This window comes from Mustela putorius, unplaced genomic scaffold (genome assembly GCF_011764305.1).
Source record: "Mustela putorius furo isolate JIRA1106 unplaced genomic scaffold, ASM1176430v1.1 tig00003845_pilon_pilon_pilon, whole genome shotgun sequence".
Lineage (NCBI taxonomy): Eukaryota > Metazoa > Chordata > Mammalia > Carnivora > Mustelidae > Mustela > Mustela putorius.
This window is the reverse complement of record NW_025421998.1, coordinates 20251715-20274044: the sequence shown is the minus strand read 5'-3', so window position 1 is coordinate 20274044 and position 22330 is coordinate 20251715. Positions and strand designations below refer to the sequence as shown.

Genomic DNA, 22330 nt, shown 5'->3' with positions numbered 1-22330 from the left:
CCCTAAATTGGGCTCTGTGCTCGGCACATAATCTGCTTGAGATTCTCTCCCTCCCTCTCCTTTTGTCACCCATTTTCTCTCTCAAATAAAATCTTTTTTAAAAATATGTGGTTTATAATAAATGTAAAAATAAAACACGGGACAAATACAGCACAAAGGTTGTGAAACGGGAAACTCTAAGTCACTGAGGTATTTAGATTATTTATTGAAGCAGAATTTTTCCTGAATGGTACAGTAACTAAACCAAACCAAAAAGCTGATAAAGTACATTGTAAATCCACCAGGGTTAAAGAAAAAAATGCTTTACCAAAAGAGGAGTAGTCTGCATGTGGTAGAGATCAGAAACAAGAATTCCAAACTGGGCCCCCAGTGGTCACTGCTGAGAGAGGGCATCCTGAACATGAAATACCATATTTTACAGATGGTAAGTGTATCAACTTATGATTGGATGACATTAGCCACTAAGATTATCCCTTTACTCTGGTTCCATGCTTACATAACTACAATTTGGTTTATCAATTAATGTTTCCTTTTTGAAAGCCTTTCTATGGAATTATGGTGTTTTGTTTTTTTAAAAAATCTTGGTATGTAGAAGGCCCTGAATTAAATCATCAGATTAAACGTGGCTCAATTATTATATACTTTTCAACAACCTAGTAGTCTAGGGGCCCCTGGGTGGCTCAGTGGGTTAAAGCCTCTGCCTTCAGCTCAGGTCATGATCCCAGAGTCCTGGAATTGAGCCCCGCATCGGGCTCTCTGCTCAGGGGGGAGTATGCTTCCCTTCCTCTCTCTCTGCCTGCCTCTCTGCCTACTTGTGATCTCTGTCTGTCAAATAAATAAATAAAATCTTAAAAACAAAAACAAAAACCTAGTAGTCTATACTCTCTGAAACTGGCAAGATCACTTTTATTATTTAAATATGTCCCCAAATTTTCTCCATCTATGATGCTTTGTATCTTTACTTTCTAAAATTTTAAATCAAATTCTACAATTATATCATATTGTAATGCCACTAAGATATAGAAAATCAGCTTTTTAAAAAAAAAAATTCCTTAAATTCTAAATAGTTTTTCAGTACTTAAACCCTAAATGGGTCATTAAAAAAGTTAACTCTAAACAGTGATGGCAAAGATACAAAGGAATTTTTTTAATGAGATCCTTTGATTTATTCCTTTTCTTCCTACCCTTTTCTCTTCTTCCTATTTGTAATTTTCATGGAAGAGAAGCTATTGAAAATAAGGGCTCCCTTCATCTATTTGGGTACCTTTCTTCTATTTCAGTTAATTAGCTAAGGCAAGGTGTCATTTGATTGCTCTTCCTGTGTAAATAGGCAAAAATGTGTTTATCTTAACAATGAATGTTTACAGCTGATTAGTTCAGAGGGCTAGTGTTAATGAGGCCAAGGTTAAGGAATGCATTTTTTTCAGAGCTAACCACTTTAGGCTTCACACTTATAAACTTTGAACCAGAAACATCATATTTGTATAGTGACAACACAATATTCAGCAACACAAAAGGCTCCAGTGTTCTTCCAAAGACAAAAATAATCAAGATCTATGAAATTTAAATGTTAAATACATTTAACATTAAAATGTTAAATATAAATGTTAAATACACACACAAAACACCACTGTAAAATCAATCAATCAATTTAAAATCAAACCAAAAAGAAATAAGAAACACAAGGCCTAATAATTGGTACTATCAGATGAACACTAATGAAAAATAAAATGAGGGGCACCTGGGTGGCTCGGTGGGTTAAAGCCTCTGCCTTTGACTCAGGTCATGATCCCAGGGTCCTGGAATGGAGCCCCACATCTGGCTCTCTGCTCAGCAGGGAGCCTGCTTCCCTTTCTCTCTCTCTGCCTGCCTCTCTGCCTACTTGTGATCTCTGTCAACTAAATAAAAAAATCTTAAAAAAAAATAAATAAATGAGATTTACAAAGTTAAAAGATACATAACACAAATAAATGGTAAATTAAAATTTCCATACAATTTAAATGTGCTTTGCCAACCCAGTCTGGCTCTTACTTGTATAGATGTCAAGATCACAATATATATATCTTACTATATTCACTAAAAAATATGAAAATACACCATTAGCACAAATATGTGAAGAATATTCTTTCAAAAAATTTTAGTAGCTACATCGGAATAACCCCTCACAGTTCCAAAATAAAACCTCTGTAACTGCAGATACATAACATTTTAAGATTGGCAGCAAATCTGAAGAAATTAAGACATCAAAGTATTTTATTTGAATATACTAGCTTAATCTTTCAAACAACAAAAATTATTTTAGTGAATATCATTTGTCAAAATGAAGTTTTAAAATTTACCTATGCTATAATCAGGGAAATACAAGACAAATGGCTCAAAACACCCAGTATTTGGACGAAACTTTTCCCAAACAATTTCACTGAGAAACAGAACAGTCACATTTCTGTCAGTCTGTAAAAGAAAGAGAAATAAAAGTAACTCTGCATTTAAAAATCTTAATCAGAGCAACAATTTCATTTGAATTTTTCTTTCAAATAAACCCAGCAAAGTTACAAACATATAACAAGTTATTTGCATATTAATAAGCCTTATTTATAAAACCTAATCAAGGAGCTCATCCACTTGCAAATTTTCATACATAATTACTTAGAATTTCCATAAAACTTTCAGGTACACCAACATTTCGGTTATCCATGAATGCTAGGACAGTCAGACAGTTTATTTTACAGAAATTAAGAAACACATTTGCTTAAGAATTAAGACAAGATCCTTTTATGGCACTTTTCAAAGAAATTATTAGCTTTCAATCAATAAACAAAAAAATGTACATCTCTCATCACTAAAATAGCTACAGGAACCCAGAGAGGAAATAAGAAAAATAGATATGCTGTACTTATAACCATATAATATTAGGAAACTTTTTTAAAGGCTATTTTCACACCAACTATTCAACATGTTGAGTATATATTAGAAATGTTAAATACACACACAAAACATCACTATAGTGTTAACAGTCATCTTCTGAGGTATATTTGGAAAGTATTAACAGTATACCAAAATGAACACTTCAGAAAACAAGCTCAACAAGTATACTGTCCTACAGAGTGGCCCCAAATACCTTATGATGCCAATTCAAATTTGTCTGTAGACACACCTCTGCATTTTCAACACAGATTTTAATTTTTTCCCATTTTTTATTATTAACATATAATGTATTATTTGCTTTAGGGATACAGATCTGTGATTCATCAGTCTTACACAATACACAGCACTCACCACAACACATACCCACATTTTTTTTGACATCTCCCAAGTTGGCAGAACAGACATGACAGCTGTTTTGTTCGTAGCTATTCTTAGGATCCAAACATGTAAATTACACTACACTTTGATGCTGATTTACTATTTATTAATTCCTAACTTATATGTAATCTTATGTTTCAATTTGCATTACTTAAAAAAACATTCTTTGAGTAACAAAGACAGATGAGTTCAATATAATAATAATTCCACAAAAATCTAGCTTCTTTATGAAAAAGAGGAAGAGATTTTTACTTTCAAATGCTTTTTGTCTCCTTGAATTTATTTCTATAGGGATTAAAAAAGTATGTTCTAAATATAATCTTAAAGTTATCAAACTCAACAACCAAAGAACAAATAATCCAATCAAGAAATGGGCAGAAGACATGAACAGACAGTTCTGCAAAGAAGACATCTAAAAGGCCAACAGATACATGAAAAAGTGCTCAACATCACTCAGCATTAGGAAAATACAAATCCAGATCACAGTGAGATACCACCTTACACCAGTCTGAATGGCTAAAATTAGCCAGTCAGGAAAAAACAAATGTTGGTGAGGATGCAGAGACAAGGGAACCCTCCTACACTCTGGAGGGAACCCAAGCTCAGGCAGCCACTCTGAAAAACAGCATGGAGGTTCCTCAAAAAGTTGAAAATAGAGCTACCTTACGACCCAGCAATCACACTACTAGGTATTTACCCTAAAGACACAAATGTAGTGATCTGAAGGGGCACGTGTACCCCAGTGTTTATAGTAACAATGTCCACGATAGCCAAACTATGGAAAGAGCCTAGATGTCCATCAACAGATGAAGAGATAAAGAAGAAGAGGGATGTGTGTGTGTGTGAGTGTGTGTGTATAAAATTAAATACTATGCAGTCATCAAAAAAGAAATCTTGCCATTTGCAATGATGTGGATGGAACTAGAGGGTATTATGCTAAGGGAAATAAGTCAATCAGAGAAAGACAATTACCATACGATCTGTCTGATATGAGAAATTTGAGAGGCAGGCAGGGGGTCATGGAGATAGGGAGAGAAAAATGAAACAAGATGGGATCAGGACGGAGACAAACTATAAGAGACTCTCAAACTCAAGAAACAAACTGAAGGTTGCTGGGGAGTGAGGGGAAGGGACAGGGTGACTGAGTTATGGACACTGGGGAAGGTACGTGCTATGATCAGTGCTGTGAACTGCGTAAGACTGATGATTCACAGACCTGTACCCCTGAAGCAAATAATACATTATATGTTAATTAAAAAAATTAATTTAGGGGCGCCTGGGTGGCTCAGTGGGTTGAGCCTCTGCCTTCGGCTCAGGTCATGATCTCAGGGTCCTGGGATCGAGTCCCGCATCGGGCTCTCTGCTCAGTGGGGAGCCTGCTTCCTCCTCTCTCTCTCTCTCTCTCTGCCTACTTGTGATCTCTCTCTGTGTCAAATAAATAAATAAAAATTTAAAAAAAATTAATTAAAAAAAAATAAAATCTTGATCATACAACATTGATCATTTATAAGCATTTCATAAAACTTCAAAAATAGGTGTAAAAAAAGAGAAGATATTTATCTGAAAGAATTTCAAGTTGATAATGTTCTTATCTGATCTCACCTTCAATATACAATGATACATATATCAAATAAATATTTTAATCAAATAAATATTTAATACATTTTAATCAAATAAATATTTACTATAAAAAACATGAAATGCTGGGGTGCCTGGGTGGCTCAACCAGTTAAGCATCTGACTTCAGCTCAGGTCATAATCTCAGGTTCTAGGATCAAGCCCTGAGCCCCGCACCGCGTTGGGCTCCCCACTCAGGGGAGAGTCTGCTTCTCTCTGTCTCTCTATCCCTCCCCTAACTCATGCACATAGGAGCAAGCACTCTCTCTCCTTCAAATAACTAAATCTTTTTTTTTTTTTTTTAATTTATTTGACATAAAGAGAGACACGGCGAGAAAGGGAACACAAGTAAGGGGAGTGGGAAAGGGCGAAGCAGGGTTCCGCTGAGTAGGGAGCCCGATGAGGGTTCAATCCCAAGACCCTGGGATCATGACCCCAGCCAAAGGCTGACACTTAATGACTGAGCCACTAGGCGTCCCTCAAATAAGCAAAATCTTAAAACAAAACAAAACAAACAACAAAAAAAAACCCCATGAAATGCCTTTATTAGATTTCTCCTAACTGAAATATATTTTTAAAAATCAAGCAATTTAAAATCAAAACAATTCTCTTTTCTGGTAGAGTTGAGATTACTATGAATCTTTTCATTTTCTTCAGTTTCCATAATGACAACTAAAAAAACAAAGTGAAAAGACTAACTACTACGAAGGGATGCATGATCACCATCACTAGGCATGAGGGGGAAAAAGTGAGGTAAGCTATAGTGGAAGAGCAAGAGGACAGCAAGAATGCACTCCGACACCAGACAGGGAATCCTAGAGCAATGGGTATGAAGGAATGTGGATGAAAGTATGCCCAAAAAAACCCACAAATGCAACACAAGAACGCAAAACAAGAGGGATGTCTGGGTGGCTTAGTCGGTTAAGCATCTGACTCTTGGTTCTGGCTCAGGTCAAGATCTCAGGAGTCCTGAGACAGAGCCCAGCACCCAGCTCCATGTTCAGCAGGGAGTCTGCTTCAAGATTCTCTCCTTTTGCCCCTCCCCGCCACTCATGAGCACACACACGTGCAGTGCATGCTCTCTCTCTCTAAAATGAATAAATCTAAAAAAGAGAGAGAGAAAACGAAGAAAGAAATGAAGAAGGAGGCATCTACTTAAAGAAGATGGGTTCCCAGCCTCAGTGGTTAAATGCCAAGAGTAGCAAAGACTAGACTATGTGAGGAAATTTCCAAGATGGCTACCAAGAGCTAGAGCTGTCTTTCCTCCTGTACTCTCACAGCTCACCCCTGCCCAATACTATTACTAAAAGTGAATTTTAGGAATTGACCTTAGGCACACAATGATTTCAACAGCACTTGGAAAGCCTCTCTGAACTTCTAAAAGTTTCTCAAATTTCAATAGTATGTTCAGTAAATGTTAAATTTTTCAAAGGTGGAAAGGCTGTAAGCACTGTCTCTCCAAATATTAATTTTCTTTATAATATTACTTAATACTTAACACAGACATAAAACTAGGTAGGTATAAATTATGCTCAAAGTACTTATAGGATTATAAAACAAAAACAAAAGTAAGCCTGTAAGTTAAATACAAAACTATAAAATTTAAATTAACAGTAACTGAATATGATTAACAATACTGTTTTGATCAAACTAAATATTTGCTCACTTGTGATTATGGTACAAATAGGAAATAGCCACAATTCTTTTGATTTTTAGCATTCCTATACCAATTGGTATTGGTGAACAATGAATTCTCTCTCCAGTTATCTTTATTCAAACTTCTGCAAAACCCTGATTTGCCATATTACTATTATTTGGCTTATCCCAAATATGCTTATTAAATTCATCCCTACTCTTTTCTCATCAGTCCATGGCAATTAGAGTAGTATTAATACTATTCATTGCCAACACAATTATAAATTGAAATACAAAGCCAGTTTTGACACTTGACTGACCATGAGGTAGAACTCTGGAGACCCAGAATGGACATACCATTCTTTTTCTAGATTACTGAAAAGAAAATTTAAAAATTCTTCAGGAAGTCTGAAGTTTAGGCCCCCACCATTTACTCCAGCAAACACCTAAAACCTTTAAAAGAAAGCAGGATTACTCACTTCACAATTAGAAATAAAAAGCTAAAATAAAGAATAAATGTTGCCAAGTCACAAACTGCTTTTACTCTGGAAAAAAAGCTCAACAATATTCATAATAGAGAAATACAAATTAAAATTATGTTAAGATTCATTTCTCTCCTGTCTGATTGACAAAATGATAAAATTTAACAAAGACAATCTTATAGGGTGAAAAGATTCTCATACATAACTTACCAGTTCTTGTAATCTAAGAAACCCAGGCAAAAGATTTGCTTCCATATCTCTTAGATATTCTGCTTTATCTAGAACCTTAAAAAAAAAAAAGTGTCAAAATCAATTTACAAAGCTTTCTACAAAATGTTAACATTATATAATGCACAATTCAAGGCTTGCATTTTCCATGTTAAAATGAAAACTTGTAACCTGTGAATTAATTTTTAACTGGTATTTATTTTGTAGAAGACATTTTAAACAGGTCAAATTAGTAAAATTACTTGGGCGCCTGGATGGTCCAGTAGGTTAAAGCCTCTGCCTTCGGCTCAGGTCATGATCCCAGGGTCCTGGAATCAAGCCCCACATCAGACTCTCTGCTCAGCAGGAAGCCTGCTTCCTCCTCTCTCTCTGCCTGCTTCTCTGCCTACTTGTAATATCCATCAGTCAAATAAATAAATAAAATCTTTAAATATTCTATCAATGCTCTAAAGATATCTTACTAGGTATATGAGAAAAATAATTGGATGCATTTTTTTATATCATTTGATGAAAGAAAAGTTAAATTTTTGTACAGTTATAAAACCACTGGTATTATGTTATTTTAAAAGATATTCTCTATACGTTATTTTAAAAGATAATTCTCTTTCACAGATATACAGTATATATACTATATATACTATACATCTCTACAGAAATAGCATATATATTCATGGGTAACATATATATGAGGTATATAGATATATAGAGAGAATGTATGTATGTTATTAGGATAATATAATATGATGCAGGGAACAGTGTACAAGGTAAAGATGACACAAGTTTGACCATGTTAAGAATAACTGAAGCAGGGTGATAAGTTCATTGGAGTACATTATTCTCTTTCTGTGTTTGAAGTCTTGATTAAAAAAACAAAAAAGTTAAAAAAAGGGGGGACTTCAAGAGGTCATCCATTAGTCCATAACAATAAAATCAAGGTCTTCATAACCTAACCCTTATTTTTACTTTTTGTTATGGAAATTTTAAAATATACAGAAAAACAGGGAGATCAGTAACTCCCACACATATATTTCATCCAACCCCAACAAACAGTAACATATGGTCAAACTTGTTTCTTCTAAACTCCTCCACTTTTCCCCTCCACTATCTCACTAGATTATATTAAAGCAAATCCCGAAATACCACTCCATCTGTAAATATGTCAATATGCAGCTCTAAGAGATGAAGACCCATTTAAAAATAATAATAATAATAATAATAATCACATTATCATGCCTAAAAAATTTAACAATATTTCTTAACATCATTATTACATGGTTATTACACCAAATTCAAATTTCCCCACTTGTCCCAAAATGTCTCCTTAAGAGTTCATTTATTTGATTCAGGGTCCAAAAAGGTTCATATGTTGAATCTTATTGTATTTGGTCTATCATCTAGTCAATTTTAAATTACAGTATTTCCCCTGTCCCTTCCTTTTTTGTTATATATTTGTTGAAAACAAGCCATCCATTGCATAGAATTTCCCAAATCCGGAACTGGCTGATTGTACCTCTTTAGTACCATTTAACATGTTCTTATATCCAGTATATTTCCTATAAAATAGTCAATAAATTAGAGGTTTGATCAGATTCAGGTTCAAGTTTTGGTCAAGAATACTTTCACAAATTGTGCTCTGCATTTCTTATTGAATCACATCAGCAGGAACACAACACCTGACTATCTCTCTGTGATGTTAAGACTGATTGATAGGTTCAGGTATTGTCAGACTGATCCATCCACCAAAAAGCTCCCCAGCAGCCTTTCACCAAATAATTTCTGCATCAATTGATGATCATTGCCTACATCCAGAACTTCCTCAGGTATTGCAAAACTTAATTTTCTATGATCCCTTCTGCATTTGTTGGAAGACATTTTTCTAGAAAGAATGCTGTTACTCAGAAAGTAACTTAGTTACTCAGAAATAAAGTTCACACAGGACAGAAGGGATAAATGCTTGATTCTTTCCTTTTATCTACTAATTTTCAGGGTAAGTTTGTGCCTCTTTTCGTTTTCCATGGTTGCTATAAAACATTACCACACAAACTTGGTAGCTTAGAAGAGACTAAAAATGTGTCTCATCACAGTTCTGGATGTCCTAAGTCTGAAATTAGTTTCATGGAGCCAAAATCAAGGCGTCCGCAGGGCCACACTCCCTCCAGCAGCTCTAAGGTAGGATCCATTCTCTGCTTATTAATTTTTTTTGAATTTTAATTAATTTATTTATTTGAGAGAGAATGAGAGAACAGAGTGGGGGGGTGGTCAGAAGAAGCAGCAGACTCCCTGCCGAGCAAGGAGCCCAATACAGGCCTCAATGCTGACACTCAAGGATCATAATCTAAACCAAAGGCAGTCTCTTAACCAACTGAGCCACCCAGGCACCCCTTTCTGCCTCTTTTAGCTGCTGGTGGCTGCCAGTACTCTTTGGCTTGTGGCTGCACCGCTAGATAATTCAAGGCAAGTATCAAAATTTTAAGTTTCTGCTCTCTGCTTGCCTCTGCTTCCATCACCTAGACTCCTCCTGTGGGTGTGGTTTAGTCAAATCCTCTCTTTGCTTCTCTCCTACACAAACATTTGTGGTTGTGTTTTGGGATCACCCAGATAAACCTGGTAATCTGCCCTTCTCTAGACCCTTAATCACATTTGCAAAGGCCCTCTTTCCAAATGAAGGTTCATTTACAGGTTCCAGGAACTCGGACCTAATATCCTCAGGGGCCATTACTCAGCCTACTGCTGTGCCCTAGTAAATGAAACTCCCATGGTAACCAATAAACTGAGGTTTTGTGTTTTTTATATACTTGTTTAGTATCATTATAAATTCATGGGTTTTAACACATGTAATGTACCTCTATTTACTGAATTGTTTTTTGGGTTTTTTTTTTTATAACCAAACTATACCATGTTTGGCCAGTGGAAGCCCCTTCAGACTAGTTGCTGGGTCCTTTTTATACCACCCCCGCCTCCAGCTTTGAGATGTAACTAACTTATAACACTGCATAAGTATAAGGCACATAACTGTTGATTTGATAACACTTATATACTGTAAAATGATTTCCATGATAGCTTTGGCTAACACCTCCAGCACCTCACATAATTATCACTTCTTTTTTGTGGTAAGAACATTTAAGATCTATTCTACTCTCTTAGCAACATTCAAGTATATATAACACAGTATAGCATAACTATAATCACTATGTTGTACAACAGATTCCCTAAAACTTGTTCATCTTATAATTAGAATAGCTTGTACTCTTTGACCAACATCTCTCCACTTCCTTATCCCACAGCCTCTAGTAACCAACCCTTTTCCTTTGTTTCTTTAAGTTTGGCTTTTTATATTCCACATATGATTAAGTGTCTCTGCCTGATTTCTTTCACTTAGCATAATGCCGTCAAGGTCCATCCATGTTGTCACAAATGGCAGGATTTCCCGCTCATGGCTGAATAACCTTCCAATGTGTGTATACACACACACACACACACACACACACACACACACACACAGTCTTAACTATTGCAAATAAAACTGCAATGAATATGGTAGCGCAGATCGCTCTTTGACATCCTAATTTCATCTCCTTTTTTATGTATCCAAAAGTGAGATTGCTGAATCACATCATATTTCTATTTTTAATGTTTTAAGGAACCTCCACACTGTTTTTCTCATAGTGGTTATACCTCTATGCACAAGGGTTCCCTTTGCTCCATATCCTTGGCAATACTTATCTTTTGGATAATAGTCATTCTAACAGGTGTGAGGTGTATCTCATGGTTTTGGTTAGCATTATCTTGATGATTAGTGATGTTGAGCACCTGTTCATGTACGTGGCCATTTGCATGTCTTCTTTGGAGAAATATCTATTCAGGTCCTCTGACCATTTTCTAATCAGATTTTTTTTTTTTTTGCTACTGAGTTGCATGAGTTCTTTATATATTTTGGATATTAGCCCCTTGTTCAGTAGATGACTACAACTATCTTCTTCCATTGTGTAGACTGTCTTTTCATTTGGGTGATTGTTTCTTTTGCTGTGCAGAAGTTTTTAGTTCAATGTAGTCCCACTTATTTTAATTTCTGCTTTTGCTGTTGTGCTTTCTGGTGTCATATTTAAAAAACCATTGCTGGGGCGCCTGGGTGTCTCAGGCAGTTAAGCATCTGACTCTTGATTTAGACTCAGGTCATGATCTCAGGGTCAAGAGATCCAGCCCCACACTGGGCTCCATGCAAGTTGGGAGTGTCCTTGAGATTCTCTTTCTCTGCCCCCTCCCCCTCCATGCGTGCACACACACTCTCTCAAATCTTTAAAATAGATAAATAAATAAATAATAAAAACCTGTTGCCAAGACCAATGTCAAATAACATTTTCCCTATGTTTTCTTCTAGGAGTTTTTATGGTTTCATTTAATTCTTTAATCCATTTCAAGTTAACTTTTATGAGTCACGTACAATAGGACTATCCAGTTTTCCCATCACCATTTATTTGAAGACACTATCCTTTCCCCACTGAACATTCTTGGTTTCCTTACCAAATATTAGATAACCATACATATACGGAAAGATTTATTTCTGTGCTCTCAATTTTGTTACAAAATTGGATATTTTATGCATCCACTTTTATACCAGTACCATACTGTTTTACTATAGCTTTGCACTATAGTTTGAAATCAGGAAGTATAATGCCTCAAGCTGTTTTTCTTCTTTCTCAACATTGCTTCGGCTGTTCCGTCTTTTGTGATTCCATACAAATTTTAGGATTGTTTTCTCTATTTCTGTGAAAAATTTCATTAGAATTTTGATAGGGATAAAGATGGCGTTGGGTACTATGGACATTTTAACAATATTAATTATTTCAAAACATGGGCTCCTGTATGTTTTTGAAATGACCCAAGTTGTAGTTGATAGTTACCTAGCTTTCTATAATGGCAAAATGTTCTAGGTTCATCTTATATATTTTCTTCTCAGAACTGAAATTTAAAAAGCTGGGTTTTTTTTTTTTTAACATTCACACTTTATTAATAAATCTTATTGGAAACTAGAATTATTTAAATTAGGAATAAAATTAAAATGCAAAGAATATGATATTGTTTCCCTAGTCCAAATTGTTTTATGTTTTATTGATTAATAGACAGACTGAAACAATCTATGAGTAATCAGCTTAAGATATTTCACTCCTAATTAGACAAAATAAAGCTAAAATTATTTACTGCTAAAAAGATATAAATTACTTTCTCCACTATGCCATTATGCAATTTCCCCATCAATCTCCATTTAAGTAACTCTTTAATCCAGGACACAGATTAATTAAAATAATTGGCCCATTTTTATGCCAGTTTTAATGCAAAAAACAAAGCTGAAGAAATAAATTAATAGTTATTCTTCTAATTTAATTTAGTTAACCCAATATAATTAATGATTTTATGATATTCTAATAAATGATCCTTCTTCAAAAGCAATTATCAGATAACATTCAGAGAAGCAAAAATTTTAATTCAGATTCAAACATTTATCTTAATAATTTACACAAAGGCATTCTAACAGACTTAATTTGCAAGCTGGTTTACTGACTAGAAAACATTCTCAGCTACCTTTCTGTAAGTAAGTACTGAAGCTTATCAATTCATATATATTACGTAGCTGAACTGCCTTTAGATGTACTCTAAAAAACGTTCCACACTAAACACCTGCAAACTTTCTCACACTTAATGTTTAATGTTTAGCCAACTAACAAGTACTTACTGAATACCTAACTTCTATCCAACAGATCTGAAAAATGAGTAGGGCCCTATTTACTCATCAAGGCTATTTATAGAATATTGATTTTTCCTCCTACCTAGACATTCAGCTTTGAAACTCTCCCTGTTGTCACCCACATATACTAAGGTCATTCCTCCTCATTCTTTAAATATTACAATTTCTTACTAACACTTCCCTATTATAACTCCAACATTTTTGGATATTTCAAAACCCACGTTAATGTCCCCCTTCTGATATGAACTCTTAATTCCTTAGATTCCTCTCCACCAGTGATCTTGTTTCCTACCTTATCTCACTGAAAGTATACATTTATTACTTAGAACACTGGTTTTTGAGGTATGGTCTGTGGCCCCCCGGGGGAAGGGTGTCCCTGATATCCTTTCAAAAGGTTGGCAAAGTCAAAACTATTTTCATAACATTTTTTGCCCTTTTCACCATGTTGATATTTGCACTGATAGTGCAAGTAATAGTGGGTTAGAGTTGCCTTGGCATAAATCAAGGTAATGGTGTGGAACTGTACTAAGAGTAGCTGTAGGAGCACCAGGGTGGCTCAGTTGGTTAAGCAACTGCCTTTGCCTCAAGTCGTGATCCGGAAGTCCTGGGATCGAGTCCTGCATCAGGCTCCCAGCTCCATGAGGAGTCTGCTTCTCCTCCTGACTTTCTCCCCTCTCATGCTCTCTCTCAAATAAATAAATAAATAAATAGATTAATTAATTAATTAAATCTTTTTAAAAAAATAGTAGCTGTATAAGAATACACTTATGCACTTGTGGTGTTGTTGTTGTTTTTTTTAAAGATTTTATTTATTTATTTGACAGACAGAGATCACAAGTAGGCAGAGAGAGAGAGGAGGAAGCAGGCTCCCCAGCGAGCAGAGCCTGATGTGGGGCTCAATCCCAGGACCCTGGGATCCTGAGGTGAGGGCAGAGGCTTTAACCCACTGAGCCACCCAGGCGTACCTGCACTTGTGTTTTAAAAGAAATTAGACTTCTACCTCCGAAGATGGGAGTAGACGTATTTTTTCCTCTTCCTCCTGCTAAGTAAAACTAAGAACCTTGAATATTATATATAAAACAAACAGGGCTCTGAAAGGTAGAGAGAAGACAGACCAGCTAGGGACCTTAAGAGGAGAGGAATGACAACTCACTTCAGAGGGCGTATTGCCTCAGCTGTCTTTTTGCCTCACACAGCACACATGTGGGGCTGAAGAAATCAGCAACATATAAAGGCTAATGAGCATAAATCAAAAAAGCCCCAACAAAATCCTGCTCCCCCTAGTCAAAGGACCAAGAAAGGGGCAGGGTAGCAAGATTTCCAAGACACTGCACTTTCGCAAATTTTCTTTATACATCATCAATTTCTTCTCTGTCCTCATTCATTCTTCCTCATCTCCTCATCACATAACCAAGAAACTGCCACAAGGCTTAGGCGCTTGGACTCACCTCTCTTCTAACTCACTCCCTCTCCTGGTGATGTAATGGTCTCATAACTTTTTTAAGAACTACTACCTCTATACTCTGAAATCCTATCTCCACAATGGGCCCCTCTTGACCTAAGACTGTAGTCTCCAAGTGCCAACTGAACTTCTGTACTTGGGTTTAACGTGCCCTGAACCAAACTCCTGATCACTCCTTCCCTACCCAAGAAGACCTCCCACTGTAGTTTTCTCCACTAAGATAATGACAACTCCATCCTTTCAAGAGCACAAAAAACTTCTGAGTACCCCTTAACTTTGCTCTTTCTCTCCTCCTCTATAGTCAATCTATCAGAAACTCTGTCAAAATACACTGAGATGACTTCTTACCACATCTACTGCTACCACCCTGGCCTAACCAACATGATGTTTTGCCTAAATTATAATAAATGCCTCATAACTAGTTTTATTAGTTTCCTACAGCTGCCATAAAAAAGTACCACAAGTAGGGTGACTTAAACTACAGAAATGAATTATTATCTCATAGTCCCAGAAACTAGAAGTCCAAGATCAAGGTATTGGCAGGGCCATGCTTCCTCCAAAGGTGCTTGTGGCAGCATAACTCCAATCTTTATGTGGTATCTTCCCTTTGTGCATACCTATACCCAAATTTCCTCTTTTTATAAGGACACCAGTCATATTATTAGGGGTCCAAACTACTCTAGTACAACTTCAACTTAATTAATTACAACTGCAATGACCCAATTTCCAAATAGGGTCATTCTGAGGTACAAGGGGTTAGAACTTGAACATATGAATTCTTGGACAAAACAATTCAACCCATAACATTAGTCTGCATGCTTCTATCCTTGCACTCTTCATTTGATTCTCAACAATACTACTCTCCCCTGTACTTGAACTATTCCAGCCACAACGGCCTCCTTGGTATTCTTTGAATACACAAAGTATGTTCCAGTGTATGTAGTCTTATGTAAATCTCATTACCTGGAATACTCTTTTTTCACCTATCTTCATAGCTTGCTCAATTCCTTCCTTGCTCCTCAGATCTCAGCTCAGTCATCATTATCTCAGGGAGATATTCTCTCTCTTCTCTATTTTAGAAAAGTAACTACTCTCCCCCACATAAGTGATTCTCCCTTACTCTATTAACATAACTGACATCCTACATACTAACTTGTTTTTATCGATCTTCCTCAACTACACTATAAACTACAGGAGAGCAGAGACTCTATATTGTTCCATGTTCTATCTCCAGTATCTAAAATAGTGTCTGGCATTTAGGAAGTGCCCAAGAGTTATTTGCTGAATAAATAAATGAATGAAACTAAAATGTGGAAGGAACTGTTTTATACATATCAAGAGATGCAAGAATGCATAAGATCTCATCCCTTCAGTAAGTTTACAACTTAGCTGTTCTAATACGGCATTCTATTAAAATTTAATTCCAATTCCAGAGATGATAATTTTTTTTAAATATGGCTAAAGTATTATAAACAAATCCACTAAAAAAACCCAACATTACACATTTTCAGTTGTCTGCTAATCATTTTCACATTGATGTAACAACTACAATTCAGACTTAGCCACCCCAAAATCAAATGATTCATCTTTCCCCACAAACCTCTACTCCATACACAATTGAAAAATTTGACCTTCATGGTCTTTTCCATTCCTCTCTGCATCTCCCGCTCCAAGTCTAGTCCAGGCCCAAATTTCCTCTAATTTAAACAGCAATAAGACCCCGAAAGCCAACTTTAAGACTTCGGTCTGTCACCACCAGCCCCCAATCCATCTCTTTAACATGAGTTACAGAATAATCTTCCTAAAACAGATTTGTTGTTCTAAAATCTTCCCTACCTCCGCACTGCCTAGAAAATGACGTTAGTAGAGTTTCACATTAGCAGAGTTTTCAAGATACTCCATGATTTGCCTCACCTACTTTCCTAGATTTTTTCTCACCTCATCCACTGTTACCCACTAAAACTGGACTATTTGCATTCTCTGGCCTCCAGTGCATCTGCATGACTTCCTTACATAATTCCTACCATCTGAAATCCCCTTCTTCAGTTTCCTCCTATAATCCTTTAATCATCCTTTTAAGTCTACCTCAAATGTTATCACCTCATGAAGCTGTACCACACATGCCTAAGTTTGTGTTTTGCATTTCATGGTTATCACTTATCACACGCCGCACACAGTCACATGTAGTACATGTCGAAACTCTTCCATTAAACCGAAGTTCCCTTTGGATAAGAAATACATCTAAAACATATTTTGTATCCCAAAAGCACCTTTGTACAATGCAATACACATAAGGAGACTTGAAACAAATATACAGAAATTGACCTAATAAGCAGTTTCCAAATAGATGGTAAAATGAAATTAAGTTACTCACAATATATACAGTCTGATCCTTGAGACTTTCAGCTTTGGTTACTTGTTTAAACAAACGAACAAAATCATTAAATGTTTCACAGGTTATTTGAGTAGAACAGCCACCCTCTGAAGAACTGAGATGATTCAATTTGTTTAAAATTTGTTCCAAAAGCAGCCTCAAGGAAAAGCATTCAACACAATTCACGAAGACATGTGGGAGCTGAAAACAAAAATGTAAAAAACACGTAAATAGGGAAGAAAACCCTCATATATGGTAACGGCTCTGTTGGATATTCCCCAGGTGTTCTTCTACTACTCTACCTCCCTCTATCCCCCAACCTGCTCTGTACCCCAGGAGGCTGACCACTACAGACTGTACCACCTAGACTCTCTTATATTCTGGTTCTGGTTGGATTCAGTCAACAAGAAGAACCAGGAGCTTGAAAGAGAGTAATAAGAAGAAACAAAATGAATATTCTCTTAACTTATCCCTTATCCCTCAGTGGCCTATAGTTCCACCACAGCTACATTCTTCTACCAAAGGCCACAGCTCCAGCTGGGCAGCCCTCCCCATCTAATACTATAGCTCTTACAGTGATTTGGTATCAGCTACTTCCCTCAGTCCATTCAGGTGTAGGGGGAGTAAAAGCTCTCAGTGCTTTATCGTCTCTTGTTGGTTCTCTTAACATTTTTTCAACCTTTGTACAATAGCACCTTCATTAAACTCACTTCAATTATTTGAGTTTGCCATTTGTTTCCTACAGAGATTCACAGCTAATGTGTACTTTACTCTAGAGAATTATTAAGAAACCCAAGTACATTTTAAAATTCTTAGTAGGAATTTCATACTAATAACTTTAAGATAATATTCTAATGATAAACAAACCCAGATCGAAAAGAATTATAAGAGTTTGAAACCACAGTAATCCTCCTATGAGGATTAAGCTAGCTCTTCATTTAGAGATCAAAATAGAGGTTAATTCCAGAAATAACAAGGAAACAAAAGACATGCTTACATATATAGTCTGTTCCCAAAATGAAATCACAAAAGCAGTGCTACTCATTCTGAGGAAGATAACTTTGGCATCTAGGACAAATAATGGAACTTAAAACTATTTTTAGTGATATTTATAACTATTTTTAGTGATATTCCACAAATCTCACCCAAGAGTGAAGCTTTTCTTTCTCTTTCAGATTAATAAGTAATAATAACTAACTAAGTTATAATAACTAAGGCTACCTTCTATCTCTTAGTCACAGTTTCACTAACATTTGCTGTCTTTTTTTACCCCTTTTCCCTGATGAACTAGAGTCTACAATATCTCAAACAAAAATTGGTCAGAAATATTTCATATAGTAGAAAATATCCCTTCAGAGAAAGGTAAACTATACTAAATCTCCCAGATTCCTCCCACTTCTAGGACTCTATGAGGTTTAAAAAAAAAAAAATCAATTAACAGTTATTCTTACCTCTAAAGTTCTCAACAAAGTTTGTGTTACATAGGTCTTTCCACTGGCAGTATGTCCATAAATAAAAATTGATGGAAAGCTGAAATGATGCCTCTAAGAGAGAAAAGACAAATATTAGTCAGCACATACAAAACAGTAAATAATTATCAACTCATGAGAAAGTTTTACATGGCAAAGTAAAATATTCAATCCAAATTATTTCAATAGCGACTACACAATGGATCCATGATTACACTTTGAACTTACCTGAATTCAATTCTAAGTACTTTCTCTGTTAAATTAAAATGTCTGAAGAACTGTACTTGGCAAACTTAGTATATATGTAATATATAGTATATATACTATATAGTATATATACTATATATATTATGTATGTATTTATACTTTTTATTATTGTGCAGGTTTATATGTCTGAACTCTTGTATTTTCAAATACATAGATTGCAAAGATTTTTCAAGGATAACTTTAACCATAATCCATTTTTATCTTAATTTTTTGGAGAATCTAATCTCACATGCTGCAATTTCACTACACAATTAAACAAAGCATATATAATCACAGAGTTGGAAGAAATTTCAAGAGTCCTCTCTTTTTAGGAAAACTTAGCAGAATACTTTAAAATTATGCATACTATATTTACCCTAGCCTTAATGTACACATTTCATCAAATAAAACAATAAAATATATATATCATGTATTTCAACACACGTATTCCCAAGAACCTCAGGATAAATGTTAAGAGTCAGCTGTCCAGTAAAAAGATTGTCAGTAAAGATTGTCAAATAGCCCCTCTCTTAGACTCCTTAATACTACAAATAAGCTTCATTCATTTATTAGACACCTATCAAATGCTGAAAACCATAATGCACTGAAGAGTACAAATATCTGTTAAAGACAAAATCTGCTGTGGAAGTGGGACAGTCTAGTGGGATGCACTTGTTTTAAAAAATAATTACAAGATGGGACACCTGGGTGGCTCAGTGGGTTAAAGCCTCTGCCTTCGGCTCAGGTCATGATCTCAGGGTCCTGGGATCGAGCCCCGTGTCAGGCTCTATGCTCAGCAGGGAGGCTGCTTTCCCCTCTCTCTCTGCCTGCCTCTCTGCCTACTTATGATCTCTGTCTGTCAAATAAATAAATAAAATCTTAAAAAAAAAATTACAAGAATATAGGGTGATGCAATTTTCACAAGAAAGCAGAATCTCTATGATCATAATCTACCACCACAATAATAGTCATGTGTTTATTATTATTTATATATTCACTATATGTATATTTTATTTTAATTAATTAAATAATTATTAGCATTATTATTATTTATTAAACATCTATTACATTCTGGCCACTAAGTTACACATTTCCTTTTGCAAGACAAATCAGGGACTTAGATTGATACAGGAGAAAACTTTCTAATAGCATATGCAAAAACAGCCCCAAAGGAGACTTACGATGGGTGTTTTTGTATATTAATCCTTTTTTTATGTTTATACCTGACTATCCTGTAAATGGCTCAAAAATGCTATTCCAAGAATTAACCCATGCTTGCTGAGCATCTCTGCTATCCAAATATTACAGTTCATCTTTATTTTTTTTTTTTAAGATTTTATTTATTTATTTGACAGACAGAGATCACAGGTAGGCAGAGAGCCAGCCAGAGAGAGGAAGGGAAGCTGTGGGGCTCCATGCGGGGCTCCATGCGGGGCTCCATGCGGGGCTCGATCTCAGGACCCTGGGATCATGACCTGAGCCAACGGCAGAGGCTTTAACCCACTGAGCCACCCAGGCGCCCCATACAGTTCATCTTTAAAAAGAAGGTCAAGACATCCTTTAGGAAATATTTCCAAGCTACACTAAAACACTCCTTTTCTGAAATCCTGCCACACTGGTCTACATCCACTATTTGTTGCTTAGTAATATTCCACCCTATGACATCTTTTCTATTGCTACCTAAGATTGTATTGAACTCTTGCACTGTTACTTAACCTTTCACCCTCATAAATTTCCTTAATAAACTCTAATTAGCCAGGATTCAGCACAGTGCCTAACACAAAGAAGGAAGGTGCTCAGTAAATATCTGTTGAGGAAATAAATGAATCTGCTTAGAAAAAAAGGTTTTTTTTCAGTTTTTGCATCTCCTACATGCACACCACACCTTGAAGAAAAGTGGTATTAATATAGTTAAAAGTGATCTGCAGTAAGAGTAAAGATCGAAACCCTTTCTGTGATCAACACTAAACCAATACTAGTCATCTCTATTTGTCAATATTCTTTTTTCTGGAGGACGGCTCTAGTTGGGAGTGATCTGGTTTTAGATCATCTCCAAGGAAGGAATGCAAAAAGTGTAACCGAGAAAATATTTCAGAGATAATAAGGATAACTCTAACTGAAAACATTATAACTAGAATACTGAGGATGCAGTCACTGACCTCTTACTTCCCTAACTACTATGCACCTTTATAGGAAGGACAGAGTTTTCCATTAATACTTCAGACTCAGAATGCCATCCAACAATTTTAGTTGGATGCAAGTACTCAAAGTACTTAAGAAAACAAACCAGAAGATGGGTGGGAAGGAAAGATAACAAGTATTGCGCCTAAAGTCTCATTTACTCTCCTCACAGGAAAGAAGACCCAAGTCTGACTGACTGAACTCCATGTCTAAGGCTGAAGCAAAAGGCTTACCACAGGCCACCAGAACATAAACAAAAATAGCTGGAAGTTTTGAACTGGTGAATGCTACCTCCTGCCTGTGAAAAGGAGTCCCTAGCTGTGTCCATTCAAAGACACTTACTTAACCTCTTCTTTCAGGCGTCACCTGAACTGCTCGTCAAGAATTCTAGACAAGCTCTCTTCAAGGCTTCGGCAATTCTGGAAAAGCCGGTCAAGTTTTAAACCTGAAGCCTGCCCTGGCCCTCCCTGGGCTCGGTAACCACCACCTACACCCACGCTTGACTTACACCGAACACCTCAGTGAAACGTGCGAACTCACACCAGGAAAAAAAATAACACTGCCAACACACCTGTTACGTACAATCTTTTTCAGCTGGGGTAAGAAACTAAGCAACTTCCAGTCGCTACTTTAGGGTAACGCCATCTCAAAAGCGTGGCGTGTTTTAGTAAAAGAATCCATCCTGGGCCAACGTCCTGTGGTGCCGGCCGGTCCTGCCCGGGCCGTTCTTTTCAAGGGGACTAATCAGAAGTTACTTCGGGTGGAGGAGTGGGGTAGACCTACAACAACCCTTTCCTCAATGCAAAAAAATGGATTCTTGCCTGCCCCTCAATCCGAACACGAAGACAGAAAATTGAGAACACGTCACAAGACCACGGAAATGTTTGCCTCCAGGATTTGGAAGAGAAAAGGTAGTTTGACCACAATACCTCTCCAAACAGGGACTGCAAGATGGACACTTGGGACTCGCGACAAAGCACCGTGTTTTCCAAGTGAGGCATTCCGGCGGGTACCAAAGGGCAGCGCAGCCCTCAGACAGCTCCAGTACCGGAGCCGCAAACTCCCCTCTCCCCCCTGAGTCCGCGCTCCCGCCGGAAACCAGACTTGCGAGGGTGTGGGCGGGGCCGGCGTACCCGTGCGTCGGCGTAACGGCAGCGCGCACGGGAGCGTCGCCCCGTCCCCAACTCCCGAGGGCGGAGGAGGCGGGCTCAGTTTTTCCCCTTCGAGGAGGGGTGTGGCTGACGGTGCTGTTGGTGATTGGACATCTCGGCTGCCGCTTTTTGCCATCCAAAGGCCCGGAGACCACGCCGGGATGCGAGACCCATCAATCGCCTGGCAGGAGCTAAGGGGACTCTGCGGGTTCCTGATCACCCCCAAACCCGTAGCTTTGATTTTCTTGCCTGCAGAAACTGAGTCCCAGGAGCTTTCGTCCTGAAGCGCCATCGTCATCAAGGAAAAATAATGCTCCCACGCTGGGCATGGAGCCTGCTTAGGATTCTCTTTGGAGGGGTGCCAGGGTGGCCCAGTGGTTAAGCGACTGCGTTTGGCTCAGGTCATGATCCCACGGTCCCTGGGTGGAGCCGGACTTTG

General features: G+C 37.0%; 1 protein-coding gene across 13 annotated transcripts in view; it reads right to left on the bottom strand.

Annotated features, from left to right (window-relative positions):
• ORC5 (origin recognition complex subunit 5) overlaps window positions 1-21866 on the bottom strand; it is a 100828-nt gene extending 78962 nt beyond the window's left edge. For 7 of the 13 annotated variants that reach the window (XR_006609598.1, XR_006609597.1, XR_006609599.1 and 4 more), the window contains exons 1-5: window positions 21670-21866; window positions 18296-18388; window positions 16845-17045; window positions 7248-7322; window positions 2340-2451 (exon numbers count right to left, since the gene is read on the bottom strand). Coding sequence is in view for 10 of the 13 variants with exons in the window: in XM_013060411.2 (XP_012915865.1) it covers window positions 2340-2451; window positions 7248-7322; window positions 16845-17045; window positions 18296-18388; window positions 21670-21741 (553 nt within the window). In the remaining 3 variants the exon portion in view is untranslated. The remainder of the gene's footprint in view (window positions 1-2339; window positions 2452-7247; window positions 7323-16844; window positions 17046-18295; window positions 18389-21669) is intronic. The other 6 variants (XM_013060370.2, XM_004739577.3, XM_045089689.1 and 3 more) reach the window with 2 other exon arrangements.
• Between the last annotated feature and the right edge of the window lie 464 nt (window positions 21867-22330).